Source organism: Suncus etruscus, chromosome 6, assembly GCF_024139225.1.
Source record: "Suncus etruscus isolate mSunEtr1 chromosome 6, mSunEtr1.pri.cur, whole genome shotgun sequence".
In the NCBI taxonomy this organism is placed as follows: domain Eukaryota; kingdom Metazoa; phylum Chordata; class Mammalia; order Eulipotyphla; family Soricidae; genus Suncus; species Suncus etruscus.
This window is the reverse complement of record NC_064853.1, coordinates 69,754,890-69,772,175: the sequence shown is the minus strand read 5'-3', so window position 1 is coordinate 69,772,175 and position 17,286 is coordinate 69,754,890. Positions and strand designations below refer to the sequence as shown.

Genomic DNA, 17,286 nt, shown 5'->3' with positions numbered 1-17,286 from the left:
AGGAGCTCTCAGGCATTGTGGGTGGAATGTTGACCTCTCTAGCCTTTTTGGAAAACAGTGGATACTGTCATAAACTTTCATATGATCTGTCAATTGAATTTCTTTCAAGGACACAAAAACTTCAGAAAAGACATCCACACTCTCTGTTCATTCACAATAACTAAAATCTAGACACAGCCCAAGTGTCCAAGAACAGAAAAGTGGGTAAAAAAACTGCCATATTCAAAATTCTGATGCTGTGACTTGCTCTTGTATACTTTTAATCCTTCAATTCCATTTGTATGGATTCTTTTATATTTGAACCAATTATTTGAGTTATTAAATTTCTTTTTTTCGTATTGCCTAATTGCCTTGCGTGGAGTAGTGATTGAAGGTCCTCTTCAACAGGGCCTGAGAATTTTGCCTGGACTTCTGGCCCTGTCTGCCAGTGCAACTGAATTCCTTTTGTATTCTCATTGCCCTTTAAGTTTAGTGATTGACTGATAGTTGTGCTCTAGATTCCTTATTGTTTGAGTAGTGATCCAACTTGTTATTTTACACTAAAATTATTTTACCCTCTATTGTCATTACCTGTAATGGTAATTTAGTGGGGCAGGTATGGTTCTGATTCCTCCCATTTAGGTACCAGGGCTTTGATAAAGGTAAAAGACCCTGTAGTTTTCCACTGGCCCTTAGAGTGTGTGGGGTAGATAGAATAGAGTATTAGTATTAATACATAGAGACATTAGTTTCTGTAATGTTTTTGGTGTCAGCATGGCCACTGTAACCACTTGATGTACCTGATTGTATTTTTTTTGTTTGTTTTGTTTTGTTTTGTTTTGGGGCCACACCCGGTGTTGCTCAGGGGTTACTCCTGACTGTCTGCTCAGAAATAGCTCCTGGCAGGCACGGGGGACCAAATGGGACACTGGGATTCAAACCAACCACCTTTGATCCTGGATCGGCTGCTTGCAAGGCAAATGCTGCTGTGCTATCTCTCCGGGCCCACCTGATTGTATTTAAAGATGATTTTTAGTTTGTGTATGTCCCTAGGGCTGAATGACTGGTGACATGAAGGCCAATGAAGAAGTGGCTCTTCAAAGTCCAGACAGGCCACTCAGGCTGGCTAGGGGTCAGGCAAACACACTTTTTTTTTTATCCTCCTTCCCCCCTCCTGCATACTCTTCTTGGTTTGTTAATGTCTTCCTGTTTAACCCACAGCCCCTTTGCTTTGGTTACTTCCATCTTTTCTGGTACTTAGTTTCCCCATCTCCTTGCTCAAGCATCAGTGTCTGCTTCAGAAGAACCCAATTTAAAACAAGGCCCAAGATGGACCGGGGCAATAGCACTGCAGTAGGGCATTTGCCTTGCCAGGGCGGACCTGGATTCGATTCCTGGCATCCCATATGATCCCCTGAGCCTGCGAGGAGCGATTTCTGAGTGCAGAGCCAGTAGTAACCCCTGAGTGCTGCTGGGGTTTAAAAAAAAAAAAGAATTGTGAATTGAGGAGAGAACCTGGTCTTCACTAAGTGAAAGGTCAGGCCACATCGTAGGACTGTATCCTTTCTTTTTCACATGGGTCTGCCCAGACTTGCCCGATTAAGGGCAGAGGAAAGCAACTATCTTCCATGTAAGTTGGATTTGTGAAATCATGTTGTCTAGACTTAGTGGAAACCATGCTGCCCAAATGCCTCTAGTTGAGAGAAGTCTGAACATCTCTATTTTATACATATTGTTTATTATCTACCTTTGCTCCTAAAATTGCTTTGCTGAGAGCAGGGGCTTTCATGGATTGGATCACCAATTTAGTCTCCCGGTCTACAGTAGTACCTGGTTCTTTGTGGCTCTCAAGGAGTATGTGTTAAGGGTCAAATACTTGCCAACCCCCATAGTTTGATTCTAGGCACTACATATCCTGTTAAGTACTGTCATGACACCCTGAGCACCACTGAGGGTGACACTAATCCTTCCCCAAAAAAGAGAAATATATGCTAATGAATGAACCTATTTCCCAGCCTTTTCTTATCATGCTTCCCTATTTTCTTCGAAAAAAATTTTTTTTCTACTGATATCCTTTGTTCTTTCTTAAATTTCTCTTGAGACAGCTGTTTTATCTTCAGTTTAAAATCCAGCTGGCATTTGTTGTTTCTTTGAATCTAGGGAAGTAGTCTCACAAAGTTATAATTTCAAAAGAAATGTCATTCTAAATATGACTACTTAGTGCTTATCCCTGCAACTTATTCATAAAATATTTTTTATTTTAGTGAGAAGAAGAGATTGGACTTGGAAAGGAAACTTTATGAATACAATCAGTCTGACATATGTCGGTAAGAGATGATAACATTGAAAGTTTTAAGTCAGTTTGCTTTTTTGTTAACTAATAAAAATTTAAGCTTTTTATGTGTTAGAATACTTGTAGTACTTTTCCTATCTCATATTGTGTCTTGGTAGTGCTTGGGGTCACTTCTAGACATGCTCAGGAAACCATGAAGTGGCAAGTTTGAACCTGGTTAAGCAGGGTCTCTAGTAGGCAAAGCATGAGCTCTAGCTTTCTGAGCTCTTCCCACATTCTCTTATTTCTATATGGAAGTTAAGACTTCAATTTAATATAGTTACTGTCAAATATAAGAATACATTTAGTGGAGAGATAGAATAGCGGTAGGGCATTTGCATTGCACGCAGCCTATCCAGGACGTATGGTGGTTCGGATCCCGGCATCCCATATGGTCCCCCTAGCCTGCCAGGAGCGATTTCTGAGTGCAGCGCCAGGAGTAACCCCTGAATGCCACCGGGTGTGACCCCTCCCCCCAAAAAAAAGAAAAAAGAAAAGAATACATCTAGTGGGGTAAAGAGCTCTAATGGCTGAGCACCTGCTTTGTAGGCTGGCATCCTGTTTTTGTTTTATCATTTTTATTGAAGCCCCATGATTTGCAATACTGTCAGTTATATTTTTCATGCATGCATCGTTCTAACACGTACCCATCACTAGAGTGCCCACTTCCTCCACCAGTGTCCTAAGGGTTATACCTATCTCCTTTCCACTGCCCCCAACCAAGATAAGCTCCTTTATGTAGACAAAAATGTATAGTTCTGATACTTTTGACTATTTGTTTTTCCCTTGCTATATTTCTTTCTATCTACACATGGGAGAGATCTTTGAATTGTAGAGGTGATGATCTAACACACATATAGATGAATAAAGCTAAGTGGAAATTCCACGAAATTCTAAATCAGTGATGAAGAAAAGTTTCAAAACTTTCTATATTACTTTTTTTAAAGACATGAATTTGGAAAATTAATAGTATGAACAATTTTATTCTAAAACATTTAAATATTTACATCAAGTGTATAAGTCCTACAACTATACAATTTCGAATGAGGAGAGGAGAATTAAAAAGTTGAATGACAATAAAAGTGTGCTTATCCTAAAAACGGTATGTTGACATTATGATGGAAATATTATATTGTAAATAATGTGTAGGTATCTGCATTAGTTAAAAGAAAAAGAACTCGGGCCCGGTGAGATAGCACAGCGGTGTTTGCCTTGCAAGCAGCCGATCCAGGACCAAAGGTGGTTGGTTCGAATCCCAGTGTCCCATATGGTCCCCCGTGCCTGCCAGGAGCTATTTCTGAGCAGACAGCCAGGAGTAACCCCTGAGCACCGCCGGGTGTGGCCCAAAAACCAAAAAAAAAAAAAAAAAAAAAAAAAGAAAAAGAACTCTATAGATCTAAAGAAATCTCTGAAACCTCTGGAATAGACAAGAAAGAACATTTAACATAAAGATTAATTCATTACTGAAAAAATATAAAACCACTAACAAGCTAGGAGTACATTTAGTCCTTTCTTGGAGTTGGACTACACCTAGCAGTGCTCAGGAATTCTTTCTGGATCTGCACCTGGAAATTACTTCTGGCAGATTCCTGGCAGGCTCAAGAGACCATATGGAATGTCAGGCATTGAACCTGGGTGGGCCAAGTGCAAGCATATGCCCCACTCACTGAGCTATTGATCTGGCCCCAATTTAGTCCTTTCTTAATTTAATAGGGGGAAAACATAAGTACCATGAGTGAATGCTACACTAATTGGTGAAGAGTTAAGAATTCTGCCTTGTTTTTTAAAGAAGCTTCTTTAATACTTCTTGTAAAACTGGTTTCAAGGCATTGGATTCCCTAAACTATTGGGAGGCCTGTTTTTGATTCCTAATATTGCATGGTCCCCCCAGTTCAGTTAGGAAAAGCCCTTAAGTGGCCCTGAGAACTCCAAAGATAGATAGAGAATATCCTTAGTTTAAATTATTGTAAGATAAAATTTATTTTTGCTTGTTAATATTTGTATAATTTCAAAATGTATTTTGATTAAATACCTAAGATATATAAGTTAAACTTAGAGTTTAACCTTTTTGGCCTGAAATTAAGCACATTGTCCTAATATCTAATATTGTTTGTGGATATTGTAACTAAGATTAAAATTAATGTAACTAATAGATAATAGTTATACTATCCTTATGTCACTTAGTATTAAGAGAAAACATTAAGTGTTTAAATTTCATTTGTGGAGGTTTGTGTTTTGTGGCCATACACAGTTGTTCTCAGGGTTTGACTCTTGACTCTGTGCTCAGGGGTCACTCTGGCAGTGCTTGGGGGAACCATATGCAATACGGGGATTTGAACTGAAGCCAGTCATATGCAAGACCTTGTGCATTCAGGTTTGAAGGAAGGATACACAGCTTCATGGATAAACTATAGTTCAGAAACTTTACAGACTAAAAACCAGCCTTAAAACAAGAACTTAGGGGGTCGGAGAAATAGTACAGTGGTAGGACATTTGTCTTGCATGTGGCCGATCCAGGATGGACCCAGCTTCGATTCCCGGTATCCTGTATGGTCACCTGTGCCTGCTAGGAGCAATTTCTGAGCACAGAGCCAGGAGTAATCCCTGAGCATCACTGGGTGTGGCCCCAAAACCAAAATAAATAACTAAATGTTTTAAAAAAAACTCAACAAGATGGGAATGAAAGGAACTTTTTCTCAATGTAGTCAAGGCCATTCACAAGCCCGTGGCAAGTATTCAACATGGAAAAACTAAAAGACTTTCTTCTAAAATATGGCACAAGACAAGACTCCCTTTCTTGCCACTTCTATTCAACATAATTGTATAATCATAGCAATCAGGCAAGATAAAAATATAGAGCATCAGATACGAAAGGAAGAAGTCAAGCTCTCACTGTTTGCAGATGACATGATGCTATATTTTGAAAATCTTAAAGACTCTAAAAAAACTATTCTAGAAACAATAGATTTGTAAAGTAAAATGGAAGGTTACAAAATTAACATGCAAAAATCAATAGTCTTCTTATACAAATATAATGATAGAAAAGAAATGGACATAAAAAACAATCCCGTTCACAGTTGTAAAACAGAAATTTAAATTTTGGGGGTCAACGTAACTAAAGAGATAAAGGATCTATACAAAGAAAACTACAAAATACTGCTGCAAGAAATAAAAGAGAACACAAAGAAATGGAGAAGTATTCCCAGTTCATCGATTAGGAAGATAACATCATTTAAATGAACACTCCTCAAAGCATTGTATAGATTTAATTCATTCTCTCTAAGGATACCATGACATTCTTCAAAGAAGTGAATCAAACATACCTGAAGTTTATTTGGAACAGTAAATGCCCACAAATAGCTAAAGCAATCCTTAGGAAAAATAGGAAGGAAAACATCACTTTCCCCAACTCTAAGTCATATTACAAAGCAATAGTCATTAAAACAGCATGGTATTTGAGTAAAAACAGACCCACAGGTGACTGGAATAGACTAGGATATACATAGAATAACCCCTAGAAATACAATCAATTAATCAACTAATCTTTGATAAAAGGGCAAGAAACACAAAGTAAAGCAAGGAAAACCTCTTCAACAAGTGATGTTGGGACAAGTGGTCAACCACATGCTCAGACCTCTCTTTAACACCATGCACAAAGTTCACATTAAAATGTATTAAAACTTTGATATTAGATCTGATATATATAGGATAAAATATGTAAAATAAATAAGATATATAGGAGAAAATATAGGCAAAATGCCCCAAGACATTGAGACTAAAGTGATCTTTAAGGAGGAAACACCACTATCCAAACAAACAGAAGCAAAGATGAACAAATGAGACTACATTATACTAAGAACTTCTGTACTTCAAAGGAAGCAGTGACTAGGATACATAGGCTACCCACAGAATGGGAAAAACTATTTACTCAGTACTCATCAGATAAGGGGCTAATGTCTTAGATACACAAGGTACTGACAGAACTCAACAAGGAAAAAAAAAACATCTAACCCCATGAAAAAATGGAGAAAAGAAACAAACAGACATTTTCTCAAAGAAGAAATACAGATGGCTTAAAGGCACAGGAACAAATGCTCTGAATCACTAATCATCAGGGTGCTAGATTAGCTTTCTTTGTTATTGTTTCCTCTTACTGAGTTTAGTTGGTTTCTATGCAACTTTCCCATTTAATTTGCTCTGCTCCTGCTTAGCTATTGTGAAATTTATAGATGTTGCATAGTGGTATATATGGCTGCTTACTCCAGAAACTTTGGAACTAGAATGATTCAGTAGCTCGGTGTCTCTTGAAATTAGTCATGGAGCTGGGCCTTGTATAAGCTAGAGGAAGTCAGGATCTCATGAGCTTGGAGACTAGGACTACCTGTGAGGCTTTCTTTTTTCCAGAAGGATAAACATGGTTATTCAATCAAGATCACAATGCAAAGTGATTAGCATGAGAAGAATTCCTTGAAAACTTTTGACTTAAAGGAGACTGTAAGGTCTCTTGTTAATATATTTTTTAGCATTTCTAGTACCTTTGAATTTTTTCTTTTGAGAATGAAGTTTTTGTGATTTTAAATATATTTTTGCTTCATGAAAGACTGTTGAATAATGATAGGCTGCCTGCCAGGTACTCTATAATTTAAGAGTTTGTGAAGAGGGGCCGGCGAGTTGGCACTAGAGGTAAGGTGTCTGCCTTGCAAGCGCTAGCCAAGGAAAGGACCACGGTTCGAACCCCCGGCGTCCCATATGGTCCCCCCAAACCAGGGGCAGTCTTTGAGCACGTAGCCAGGAGTAACCCTGAGCATCAAATGAGTGTGGCCCGAAAAACCAAAAAAAAAAGTTTGTGAAAAAGAAAGAGAATTAACAATGCTGGTTCTGTGAGCTGAGTAGACTGCAAAACATGAGTTGTTGTTGGATTTTCTCTATTGATCTAGATGAGAGTCTAAAGATTTTAATCATAAAAAAAGATTTTAACCATAATTTGAATAGAAGCTCAATCAGATTTATTACACAATATTATAATAATATATTTTTAGGGGTTATTTAATGAAAACTTCTTTGGTATTTTAGTTTATTGAATTGACTTGTTTCTTAGGCCACAAATGGCAGTACTATTTATCTAGATCTCAATTGGTATTTTACATTTATTTATGTATTTATGTATTTATTTATGTATTTATTTATTTATTTATTTATTTTGGTATTTGGGCCACACTTGGTGACACTCAGAGGCTGCTCCTGGCTTTGCACTCAGAAATTGCTCCTGGGTTGGGGGACCATTTGGGATGCTGAGGGATTGAACCACGGTTCGTCCTAGGTTATCTAATACAAAGTAAACACCCTACCGCTTGCAACACCACTCCAGCCCCTAATTTTTATTTTTTTTATTCTTTTGGTTTTTGGTCCACACCTGGCAGTGCTCGGGTTACTCCTGGCTCTGCGTTCAAAAATTGCTCCTGGACCATATGGGATGCTGGGTATCGAACCCAGGTTAGTCCTGGGTTGGCCGTGTACAAGGCAAATGCCCTGCCACTGTGCTATCACTCCAGCATCCCCAATTGATATTTAAATGTTAAAATTTCGGACTGCCACCTGGTACCCTCTCCTCTCCTCTCCCTCCCTCCCTCTCTCTCTCTCTCTCTCTCTTCTCTCTCTCTCTCTCTCTCTCTCTCTCTCTCTCTCTCTCTCTCTCTCCCTCCCTCTCCCTCTCCCTCTCCCTCTCCCTCTCTGTCCCCTCTGTCTCCCCTCTCTCCCTCCTCTCTCCCTCCTCTCTCTCCTCTCTCTCGTTTTTGGGTCACACCCAGCAGCTCTCAAGTGTTACTCGGCTCTATGCTCAGAAATTGCTCCTGGTACCCTCTCCTCTCCTCTCCTCTCCTCTCCTCTCCTCTCCTCTCCCTCCCTCCCTCCCTCCCTCTCTCTCTCTCTCTCTCTCTCTCTCTCTCTCTCTCTCTCTCTCTCTCTCTCTCTCTCTCTCTCTCTCTCTCCCTCCCTCTCCCTCTCCCTCTCCCTCTCCCTTTCTGTCCCCTCTGTCTCCCCTAAAAAAAAAAAAAAAAAAAAAAAAAAGGAAAAAAAATGTTAAAATTTCTTGATACCTATGGATTGTGATTTATAGTTTGATTTCTTTGTTGAGCAGGTAGTTTGAAATTGTTATATAAAAGAATGATAATGGGCTATTAATCTGAACATAGCCACATTGATACTGCTTTTGAAATCACATTTAATTTTCAGAAAGAAATCCAGATAAATCTTTACTAGTTCAATGTTATAATGTGTTCTTGTATACATTTCTCAGGAGACTTATTCCTACATATGATACCTCAGTGGTGTTGTATTAATTTCCTTGCTTTGAAAATGCATTTATATTTTGACCTTTAGGTTTTTATGTTTGTATAAAAGATCTCAAAATACATTGTTTCAGGAATGATTAAATATTTCTCTCTCTTTAGGTATGTTAACACTGTGCTTTATTTATTAAAAATCAACTTTTTCTTTTTTAGAGTTAAACTGAAGTATGTAAAACTAAAGAAGTACCTGAAAGACATATGTGAATCTGAAAAGAAGGCTCATATTCGGAACCAAGAGTATTTGAAGCATTTTGAACACATTCAAACTCACATTGGCCACTTCACAAATACAGAAAAACTTCAAAAACTGAAGGTGAAATTTTTTTCTGTTGGGAATGTGGTTCAGTGCTAGAATTCAGTCTCTGACTCTGCAGCAAATCTATCTGGTTTTTCAGTCTTTTTCCTTTTTTTTTTTTTTTTACTAAAATTTCAAATAATGGACAGTATTTAGATTGTTTTGAACAATAGTGTTCAGATGTTCATCCTTAAGATTCTTATATTTTTCTCAGTGAATTGCTATGTAGCCAAGTATTTGACTCAACAACAATGAAATAAAATTTTCTCAGACTCCTACTTTCACTGAGAAATTAATAGAATATACTTTGTCGTACTATAGAAAGTGTTAGCTTTAAAAGGTGTGGTCACTAACCAGTACCAAACTTAGTACCTGGTACTTGATGTTTGTTGACAACATGACAAAGTTTGAGCAGTATTAGGGCTTCTAGAGATTGCTTCTAAGCTCCTCTGTTCTGGTCAGTCAAAAGCTAATTGAAGACTGTGAATATAGAATTGACACTGAGGAGACTGCTTTTATGATCCTGAGTAGTGTGCTCCTCTCCCATGTGGCTTTCCATTGCTTCAGCCTCAAAAATTATACATAGTGGGGCTGGAGCAGTGGCGCAAGCGGTAAGGCATCTGCCTTGCCCATGCTAGCCTAGGACGGACCGCAATTTGATCCCCCAGTGTCCCATATGGTCCCCCAAGCCTGGAGTGATTTTTGAGCACATAGCCAGGAGTAACTCCTGAGCATCACTGGGTGTGGCCCAAAAACCAAACCAAAGCAAGAAAATTATATGTAGTGTCAGGGCCAAGCCTTTTCCGACACCACTGTGTTGATCAGGGATTGTTGCCCAAATTAATAACTCAACTGCACACTTGATTGCAGGAGGAGTTGGCCTTTCTTATTCCCTTCCCTTTCCTCTCCTTTTCCCTTTCTTCCCTTCCCTCTCCTTTTCCCTTCCCTTTCTTATCCTTCCCTTCCCTTTCCTCTCCTTTCCCTTCCCTATCCTTCCCTTCTTTCCCCTCTCTTCGCTTTCCTCCACTCTTTATTGTAAAGATACACACACTGTAGTTTGCATGTTTGTCTCTCTCACACCATGAGTTCATGTTTGAAATCCTAACCCCTGAAAGTATTGTTTAGATCAGGCCTTTGATAGGTATTCATGTCATAAAGATGTGATTCTGATAAATAGAACCTGATAATAGAACTTGATAAATAGATTCTGATAAATAGTGTCTTACAAAATTGTAAGCTCTGATCACCACTGAGTGTGGCCCAAATCTCAAAACCAAACAAAATGAAACAGTATGGAGCAAGTAAAGATTTAGTCCAAATAAATTTTCTGCTAAATATATACGTATAATTGTATATATAATGTGTATGTGTATATATAATTGTTTATATAATTAAGATGCTGGAGATAGTTCTGGGAAGGTAAACAAGGATTTAGAGCAAAACAGAAGCTTTCTTCATTATATAACCTTTGGTAACATCTAAGTTACTTTCAGTAAGTTTCTCCTTTGTAAGACTAGATTCACTTTATGTATTTAAAATAAACAAGTATTAAAATCAACCAAAACTTAAAAGAAAAAACAACTTCTGACTGCTTTTGTGAATTATAATACTTCGTTAGGGGACAGTATTCATTTTTAGGACTTTTAAAGAATATTGATGGGGCCGGAGAGATAGCATGGAGGTAAGGCGTTTGCCTTTCATGCTGAAGGATGGTGATTCAAATCCCAGCATCTCATATGGTCCCCTGTGCCTGCCAGGGGTGATTTCTGAGCATAGAGCCAGAAGTAACCCCTGAGCGCTGATGACCTGTCAATTTTTGAAAATTTAGTTTTGTGGTTATATCGTTTCTTCTCTATAAGATAAAAATTTGATGGATATAAGTGCTAGAATTAATAGTGCTATGGATTATGATTCTCTACCTTTACCTTCTCCTTGATTCCAGTACCAGCAACTTTTGGAGAGTGTTTTGGCCAGTTTTTCTTGGTTCTTTTTAGCCCTTGTTTTTTTTTTTTGGGGGGGGGCACACCTGTCAGTGCTCAGGAGTTACTCCTGACTCGTAGCTCAGAAATCGCTCCTGGCAGGCTTGGGGGACAAAATCTATAGCAAATACCATTTTCTCCCAAATAATGCATATTACCTATCAATGTATTTTTTTTATTTTGATCATAGTGTCTTACATATTGATGACAATAACATTTTAGGTACATATTTACATAAAATCAGGGGGGATTCCCATCACCAAATTGTCCTCCCTACACCTCCGTTTTTGTCCTACCTCCCATTTCCTCTTCCCTCACCCCCAGGGTGGCTAGAATATGTGGTCCCCTCTGTATCCAACCCACTACCTAGTAGTCTTGCACCTGTTTGGTCTTGATGCCTCCTTTATCTCCCCCTCTAACTGTAGGCAGGACTATCTAGTTCAAGTTGCATGGTTTTGCCGGAAAAAGAGAAGATATATAAAGTGGGGTAAGAGTCTAATACTCCAAAAATGGGTGGAATCCTTCTAGAGGCTCTCATCATCGATTTGGGAGATGAAGGAGAAAAAGAAGGTGAAACACTCCACCAGTACCAAAAAAAAAAAAAAGTGTCAATTATCCAGTGAGGACTCCAGCTATATCGATAAGCACCACAAAAAATAGACGAAAAAAAAATAAGAAAGAAACAAAAACAAACAAACCAAAAACATGCCATGGTCTTGAAATAAGAAACATGGCATAGCACATAATGAAAAAAGAGAAAAGAAGAGAGGAAAAAATAAGTATATTTGGGGACAACGATTTCAATAATCACACCCAAACAGAGAAATCGACCAAAATAGATAGGTAAATAAAAATAATACTAACAATAATAAATGAAGGTAAAAAAAAATATATATGTATATATATAAAATAACCAAGGTTTTGTGCTTTTTGTATTTTTGTTTTTTCCCCTCCTGCCCTGGCACAGTAAATATTGGGGTCATTCGAAAAGGAATTCACTTGGCCTAAGAAATATGGGGTTTCTCCGTCCTTGGAGTATACTGTCATGGGATCAGCTCTAGACTTTGCTCAGGATCATTTATTCTCCCGGTAGTGTTTTTTTTTGGTGTGTGGAAGACTACTGCCTATCAATGTATTTTTACTGTTATGTGTTAATATTTAAGATTAAGCATGCCTAATATTTAAGATCAAGTGTGCCTATTAATATTTTTTTTTTTTAATTTTTTTTTTATTTAAACACCTTGATTACATACATGATTGTGTTTGGGTTTCAGTCATAAAAGGAACACCACCCATCACCAGTGCAACATTCCCATCACCCAAGTCCCAAATCACCCTCCTCCCCACCCAACCCCCGCCTGTACCCTAAACAGGCTCTACATTTCCCTCATACATTCTCAATATTAGGACAGTTCAAAATGTAGTTATTTCTCTAACTAAACTCATCACTCTTTGTGGTGAGCTTCCTGAGGTGAGCTGGAACTTCCAGCTCTTTTCTCTTTTGTGTCTGAAAATTATTATTACAAGGGTGTCTTTCATTTTTCTTAAAACCCATAGATGAGTGAGACCATTCTGCGTTTTTCTCTCTCTCTCTGACTTATTTCACTCAGCATAATAGATTCCATGTACATCCATGTATAGGAAAATTTCATGACTTCATCTCTCCTGACAGCTGCATAATATTCCATTGTGTATATGTACCACAGTTTCTTTAGCCATTCATCTGTTGAAGGGCATCTTGGTTGTTTCCAGAGTCTTGCTATGGTAAATAGAGCTGCAATGAATATAGGTGTAAGGAAGGGGTTTTTGTATTGTATTTTTGTGTTCCTAGGGTATATTCCTAGGAGTGGTATAGCTGGATCGTATGGGAGCTCGATTTCCAGTTTTTGGAGGAATCTCCATATCGCTTTCCATAAAGGTTGAACTAGACAGCATTCCCACCAGCAGTGGATAAGAGTTCCTTTCTCTCCACATCCCCGCCAACACTGTTTATTCTCATTCTTTGTGATGTGTGCCATTCTCTGGGGTGTGAGGTGGTATCTCATCGTTGTTTTGATTTGCATCTCCCTGATGATTAGTGATGTGGAACATTTTTTCATGTGTCTTTTGGCCATGCGTATTTCTTCTTTGTCAAAGTGTCTGTTCATTTCTTCTCCCCATTTTTTGATGGGGTTAGATGTTTTTTTCTTGTAAAGTTCTGTCAGTGCCTTGTATATTTTGGAGATTAGCCCCTTATCTGATGGGTATTGGGTGAATAGTTTCTCCCACTCAGTGGGTGGCTCTTGTATCCTGGGCACTATTTCCTTTGAGGTGCAGAAGCTTCTCAGCTTAATATATTCCCATCTGTTAATCTCTGCTTTCACTTGCTTGGAGAGTGCAGTTTCCTCCTTGAAGATGCCTGTAATGTCCTGTAGTGTTTTGCCTATGTGCTGTTCTATATATCTTATGGTTTTGGGGCTGATATCGAGGTCTTTAATCCATTTGGATTTTACCTTTGTACATGATGTTAGCTGGGGGTCTAAGTTTAATTTTTTGCAAGTGGCTATCCAATTGTGCCAACACCACTTGTTGAAGAGGCTTTCCCTGCTCCATTTAGGATTTCCTGCTCCTTTATCAAAAATTAGATGGTTGTATCTCTGGGGAACATTTTCTGAGTATTCAAGCCTATTCCACTGATCTGAGGACCTATCCTTATTCCAATACCATGCTGTTTTGATAACTGTTGCTTTGTAGTACAGTTTAAAGTTGGGAAAAGTAATTCCTCCCATATTCTTTTTCCCAATGATTGCTTTAGCTATTCGAGGGTGTTTATTGTTCCAAATGAATTTCAAAAGTGTCTGATCCACTTCTTTGAAGAATGTCATGGGTATCTTTAGAGGGATGGCATTAAATCTGTATAATGCCTTGGGGAGTATTGACATTTTGATGATGTTAATCCTGCCAATCCATGAGCAGGGTATGTGTTTCCATTTCCGTGTGTCCTCTCTTATTTCTTGGAGCAGAGTTTTATAGTTTTCTTTGTATAGGTCCTTCACATATTTAGTCAAGTTGATTCCAAGATATTTGAGTTTGTGTGGTACTATTGTGAATGGGGTTGTTTTCTTAATGTCCATTTCTTCTTTATTACTGTTGGTGTATAGAAAGGCCATTGATTTTTGTGTGTTAATTTTGTAGCCTGCCACCTTGCTATATGAGTCTATTGTTTCTAGAAGCTTTTTGATAGAGTCTTTAGGGTTTTCTAAGTAGAGTATCATGTCATCTGCAAACAGTGAGAGCTTGACTTCTTCCTTTCCTATCTGGATTCCCTTGATATCCTTTTCTTGCCTAATCGCTATAGCAAGTACTTCCAGTGCTATGTTGAATAGGAGTGGTGAGAGAGGACAGCCTTGTCTTGTGCCAGAATTTAGAGGGAAGGCTTTCAGTTTTTCTCCATTGAGGATAATATTTGCCACTGGCTTGTGGTAGATGGCCTTCACTATATTGAGAAAGGTTCCCTCCATTCCCATCTTGCTGAGAGTTTTGATCAAGAATGGGTGTTGGACCTTATCAAATGCTTTCTCTGCATCTATTGATATGATCATGTGGTTTTTATTTTTCTTGTTATTGATGTTGTGTATTATGTTGATAGATTTACGGATGTTAAACCAGCCTTGCATTCCTGGGATGAAACCTACTTGATCGTAGTGGATGATCTTCTTAATGAGGCATTGAATCCTATTTGCCAGGATTTTGTTGAGGATCTTTGCATCTGCATTCATCAGTGATATTGGTCTGTAATTTTCTTTTTTGGTAGCGTCTCTGTCTGGTTTAGGTATCAAGGTGATGTTGGCTTCATAAAAGCTATTTGGAAGTGTTTCTGTTTGTTCAATTTCATGAAAGAGTCTTGCCAAGATTGGCAGTAGTTCCTCTTGGAAAGTTTGATAGAATTCATTAGTGAATCCATCTGGACCTGGGCTTTTGTTTTTCGGCAGACATTTGATTACTGTTTTAATTTCATCAATGGTGATGGGGGTGTTTAGATATGCTACATCCTCTTCCTTCAACCGTGGAAGATTATAAGAGTCCAAGAATTTATCCATTTCTTCCAGGTTCTCATTTTTAGTGGCGTAGAGTTTTTCAAAGTAGTTTCTGATTACCCTTTGAATCTCTGTCATATCAGTAGTGATCTCTCCTTTTTCATTCCTGATACGAGTTATCAAGTTTCTCTCTCTCTCTTTCTTTGTTAGGTTTGCCAGTGGTCTATCAATCTTGTTTATTTTTTCAAAGAACCAACTTCTGCTTTCGTTGATCTTTCGGATTGTTTTTTGAGTTTCCACTTCGTTGATTTCTGCTCTCAGCTTTGTTATTTCCTTCTGTCTTCCTGTTCTTGGGTCCTTTTGTTGAGCATTTTCTAGTTCTATTAGCTGTGTCATTAAGCTACTCAGGTAAGCTCCTTCTTCCTTCCTGATGTGTGCTTGCAAAGCTATAAATTTTCCTCTCAGTACTGCTTTTGCTGTGTCCCATAAGTTCTGAGAGTTTGTGTCTTTATTGTCATTTGTTTCCAGGAACCTTTTTATTTCCTCCTTGATTTCATCTCGGACCCACTGGTTATTGAGCATAAGGCTGTTTAACTTCCAGGTGTTAAAGTGTTTCTTCTGAGTCCCTTTGGAGTTCACAAATAATTTCAGAGCCTTGTGGTCAGCGAAGGTAGTCTGCAAAATTTCTATCCTCTTGATCTTATGGAGGTATGTTTTATGTGCCAGCATGTAGTCTATCCTGGAGAATGTCCCATGTACATTGGAGAAGAATGTGTATCCAGGTTTCTGGGGATGGAGTGTCCTATATATATCCACTAGGCCTCTTTCTTCCATTTCTCTCCTCAGGTCTAGTATATTCTTGTTGGGTTTCAGTCTGGTTGACCTGTCCAGTGTTGACAAAGCCGTGTTTAGGTCCCCCACAATTATTGTGTTGTTGTTGATATTATTTTTCAGATTTGTCAGCAGTTGTATTAAATATTTTGCTGGCCCCTCATTCGGTGCATATATGTTTAGGAGAGTGAATTCTTCCTGCTCTACGTACCCCTTGATTAATATAAAATGTCCGTCTTTGTCCCTTACAACCTTCCTGAGTATAAAGTTTGCATTATCTGATATTAGTATGGCCACTCCAGCTTTTTTATGGGTGTTGTTTGCTTGGATAACTTTTCTCCAGCCTTTTATTTTGAGTCTATGTTTGTTCTGACTATTCAGGTGCGTTTCTTGTAGGCAGCAGAAGGTTGGATTGAGTTTTTTGATCCATTTAGCCACTCTGTGTCTCTTAACTGGTGCATTTAGTCCATTGACGTTGAGAGAAAGAATTGTCCTGGGATTTAACGCCATCTTTATTTCAAAATTTGGTGTGTCTTTTGGGTAGTCTTGTCTTAGATTAGGTCTTTCAGTTTTTCTCTTAAGACTGGTTTTGTGTCTGTGAAGTTTCTGAGCTGTTTTTTGTCTGTGAAACCATGTATTCTTCCATCAAACCGGAAAGTGAGTTTTGCTGGGTATAGTATTCTGGGTGAAGCATTCATTTCATTCAGTCTTGTCACAATATCCCACCACTGCTTTCTGGCATTGAGCGTTTCTGGTGACAGGTCTGCTGTAAATCTCAGGGAAGCTTGCTTGAACATGATTTCCCCTTTTGATCTTGCTGTTTTCAGAATTCTGTCTCTATCTGTGGGATTTGTCATTGTGACTAGGATGTGTCTTGGGGTGGTTTTTCTGGGGTCTCTTTTGGTTGGTACTCTTCGGGCATGCAGGATTTGATCACATATATTCTTTAGCTCTGGAAGTTTCTCTTTAATGATGTTCTTGACCATTGATTCTTCCTGGAAATTTTCTTCCTGGGTCTCTGGGACTCCAATGATTCTTAAGTTGTTTCTGTTGATCTTATCATAGACTTCTATTTTCGTCTGTTCCCATTCTTTGACTAATTTTTCCATTGTCTGCTCATTTGCTTTAAGTTTTTTGTCCAATCTCTCCTGCTGTATGGAATTGTTATGTATCTCATCTTCCACAGCACCAAGTCTATTCTCAGCTTCTGATACCCTGTCCCAGAGCTTATCCATTTTGTCATTCACTTCGTTTACTGAGTTTTTCAGGCCTGTTAGTTGACATGTTATTTCAGTTTGGAGTTTTGTCATTTCTGCCTTCATATTTTCTTGGTTCTTATTAGTGTTCTGTTCAACTCGATCCATGGTTTCTTGGAGTCTGTTGAGCACCTTCCATATTGCTAGTCTAAAGTCCTTATCTGAGAGGTTGATTAGTTGTTCAGTCATTATCTGGTCCTCAGAATTGTCATCTTCATTCTCTATGTCTGATGCTGGCCTGCGCTGTTTCC

The 17,286-nt window shown here is 38.5% G+C and overlaps 1 protein-coding gene across 1 annotated transcript in view; it reads left to right on the top strand.

Moving 5' to 3' along the window:
- The window catches only part of KIZ (kizuna centrosomal protein), a 132,568-nt gene that overhangs the window by 10,808 nt on the left and 104,474 nt on the right, over positions 1–17,286 (top strand). The window contains 2 exon segments of the mRNA XM_049774332.1: positions 2,244–2,306; positions 8,812–8,971. Coding sequence (XP_049630289.1) covers positions 2,244–2,306; positions 8,812–8,971 — 223 coding nt within the window.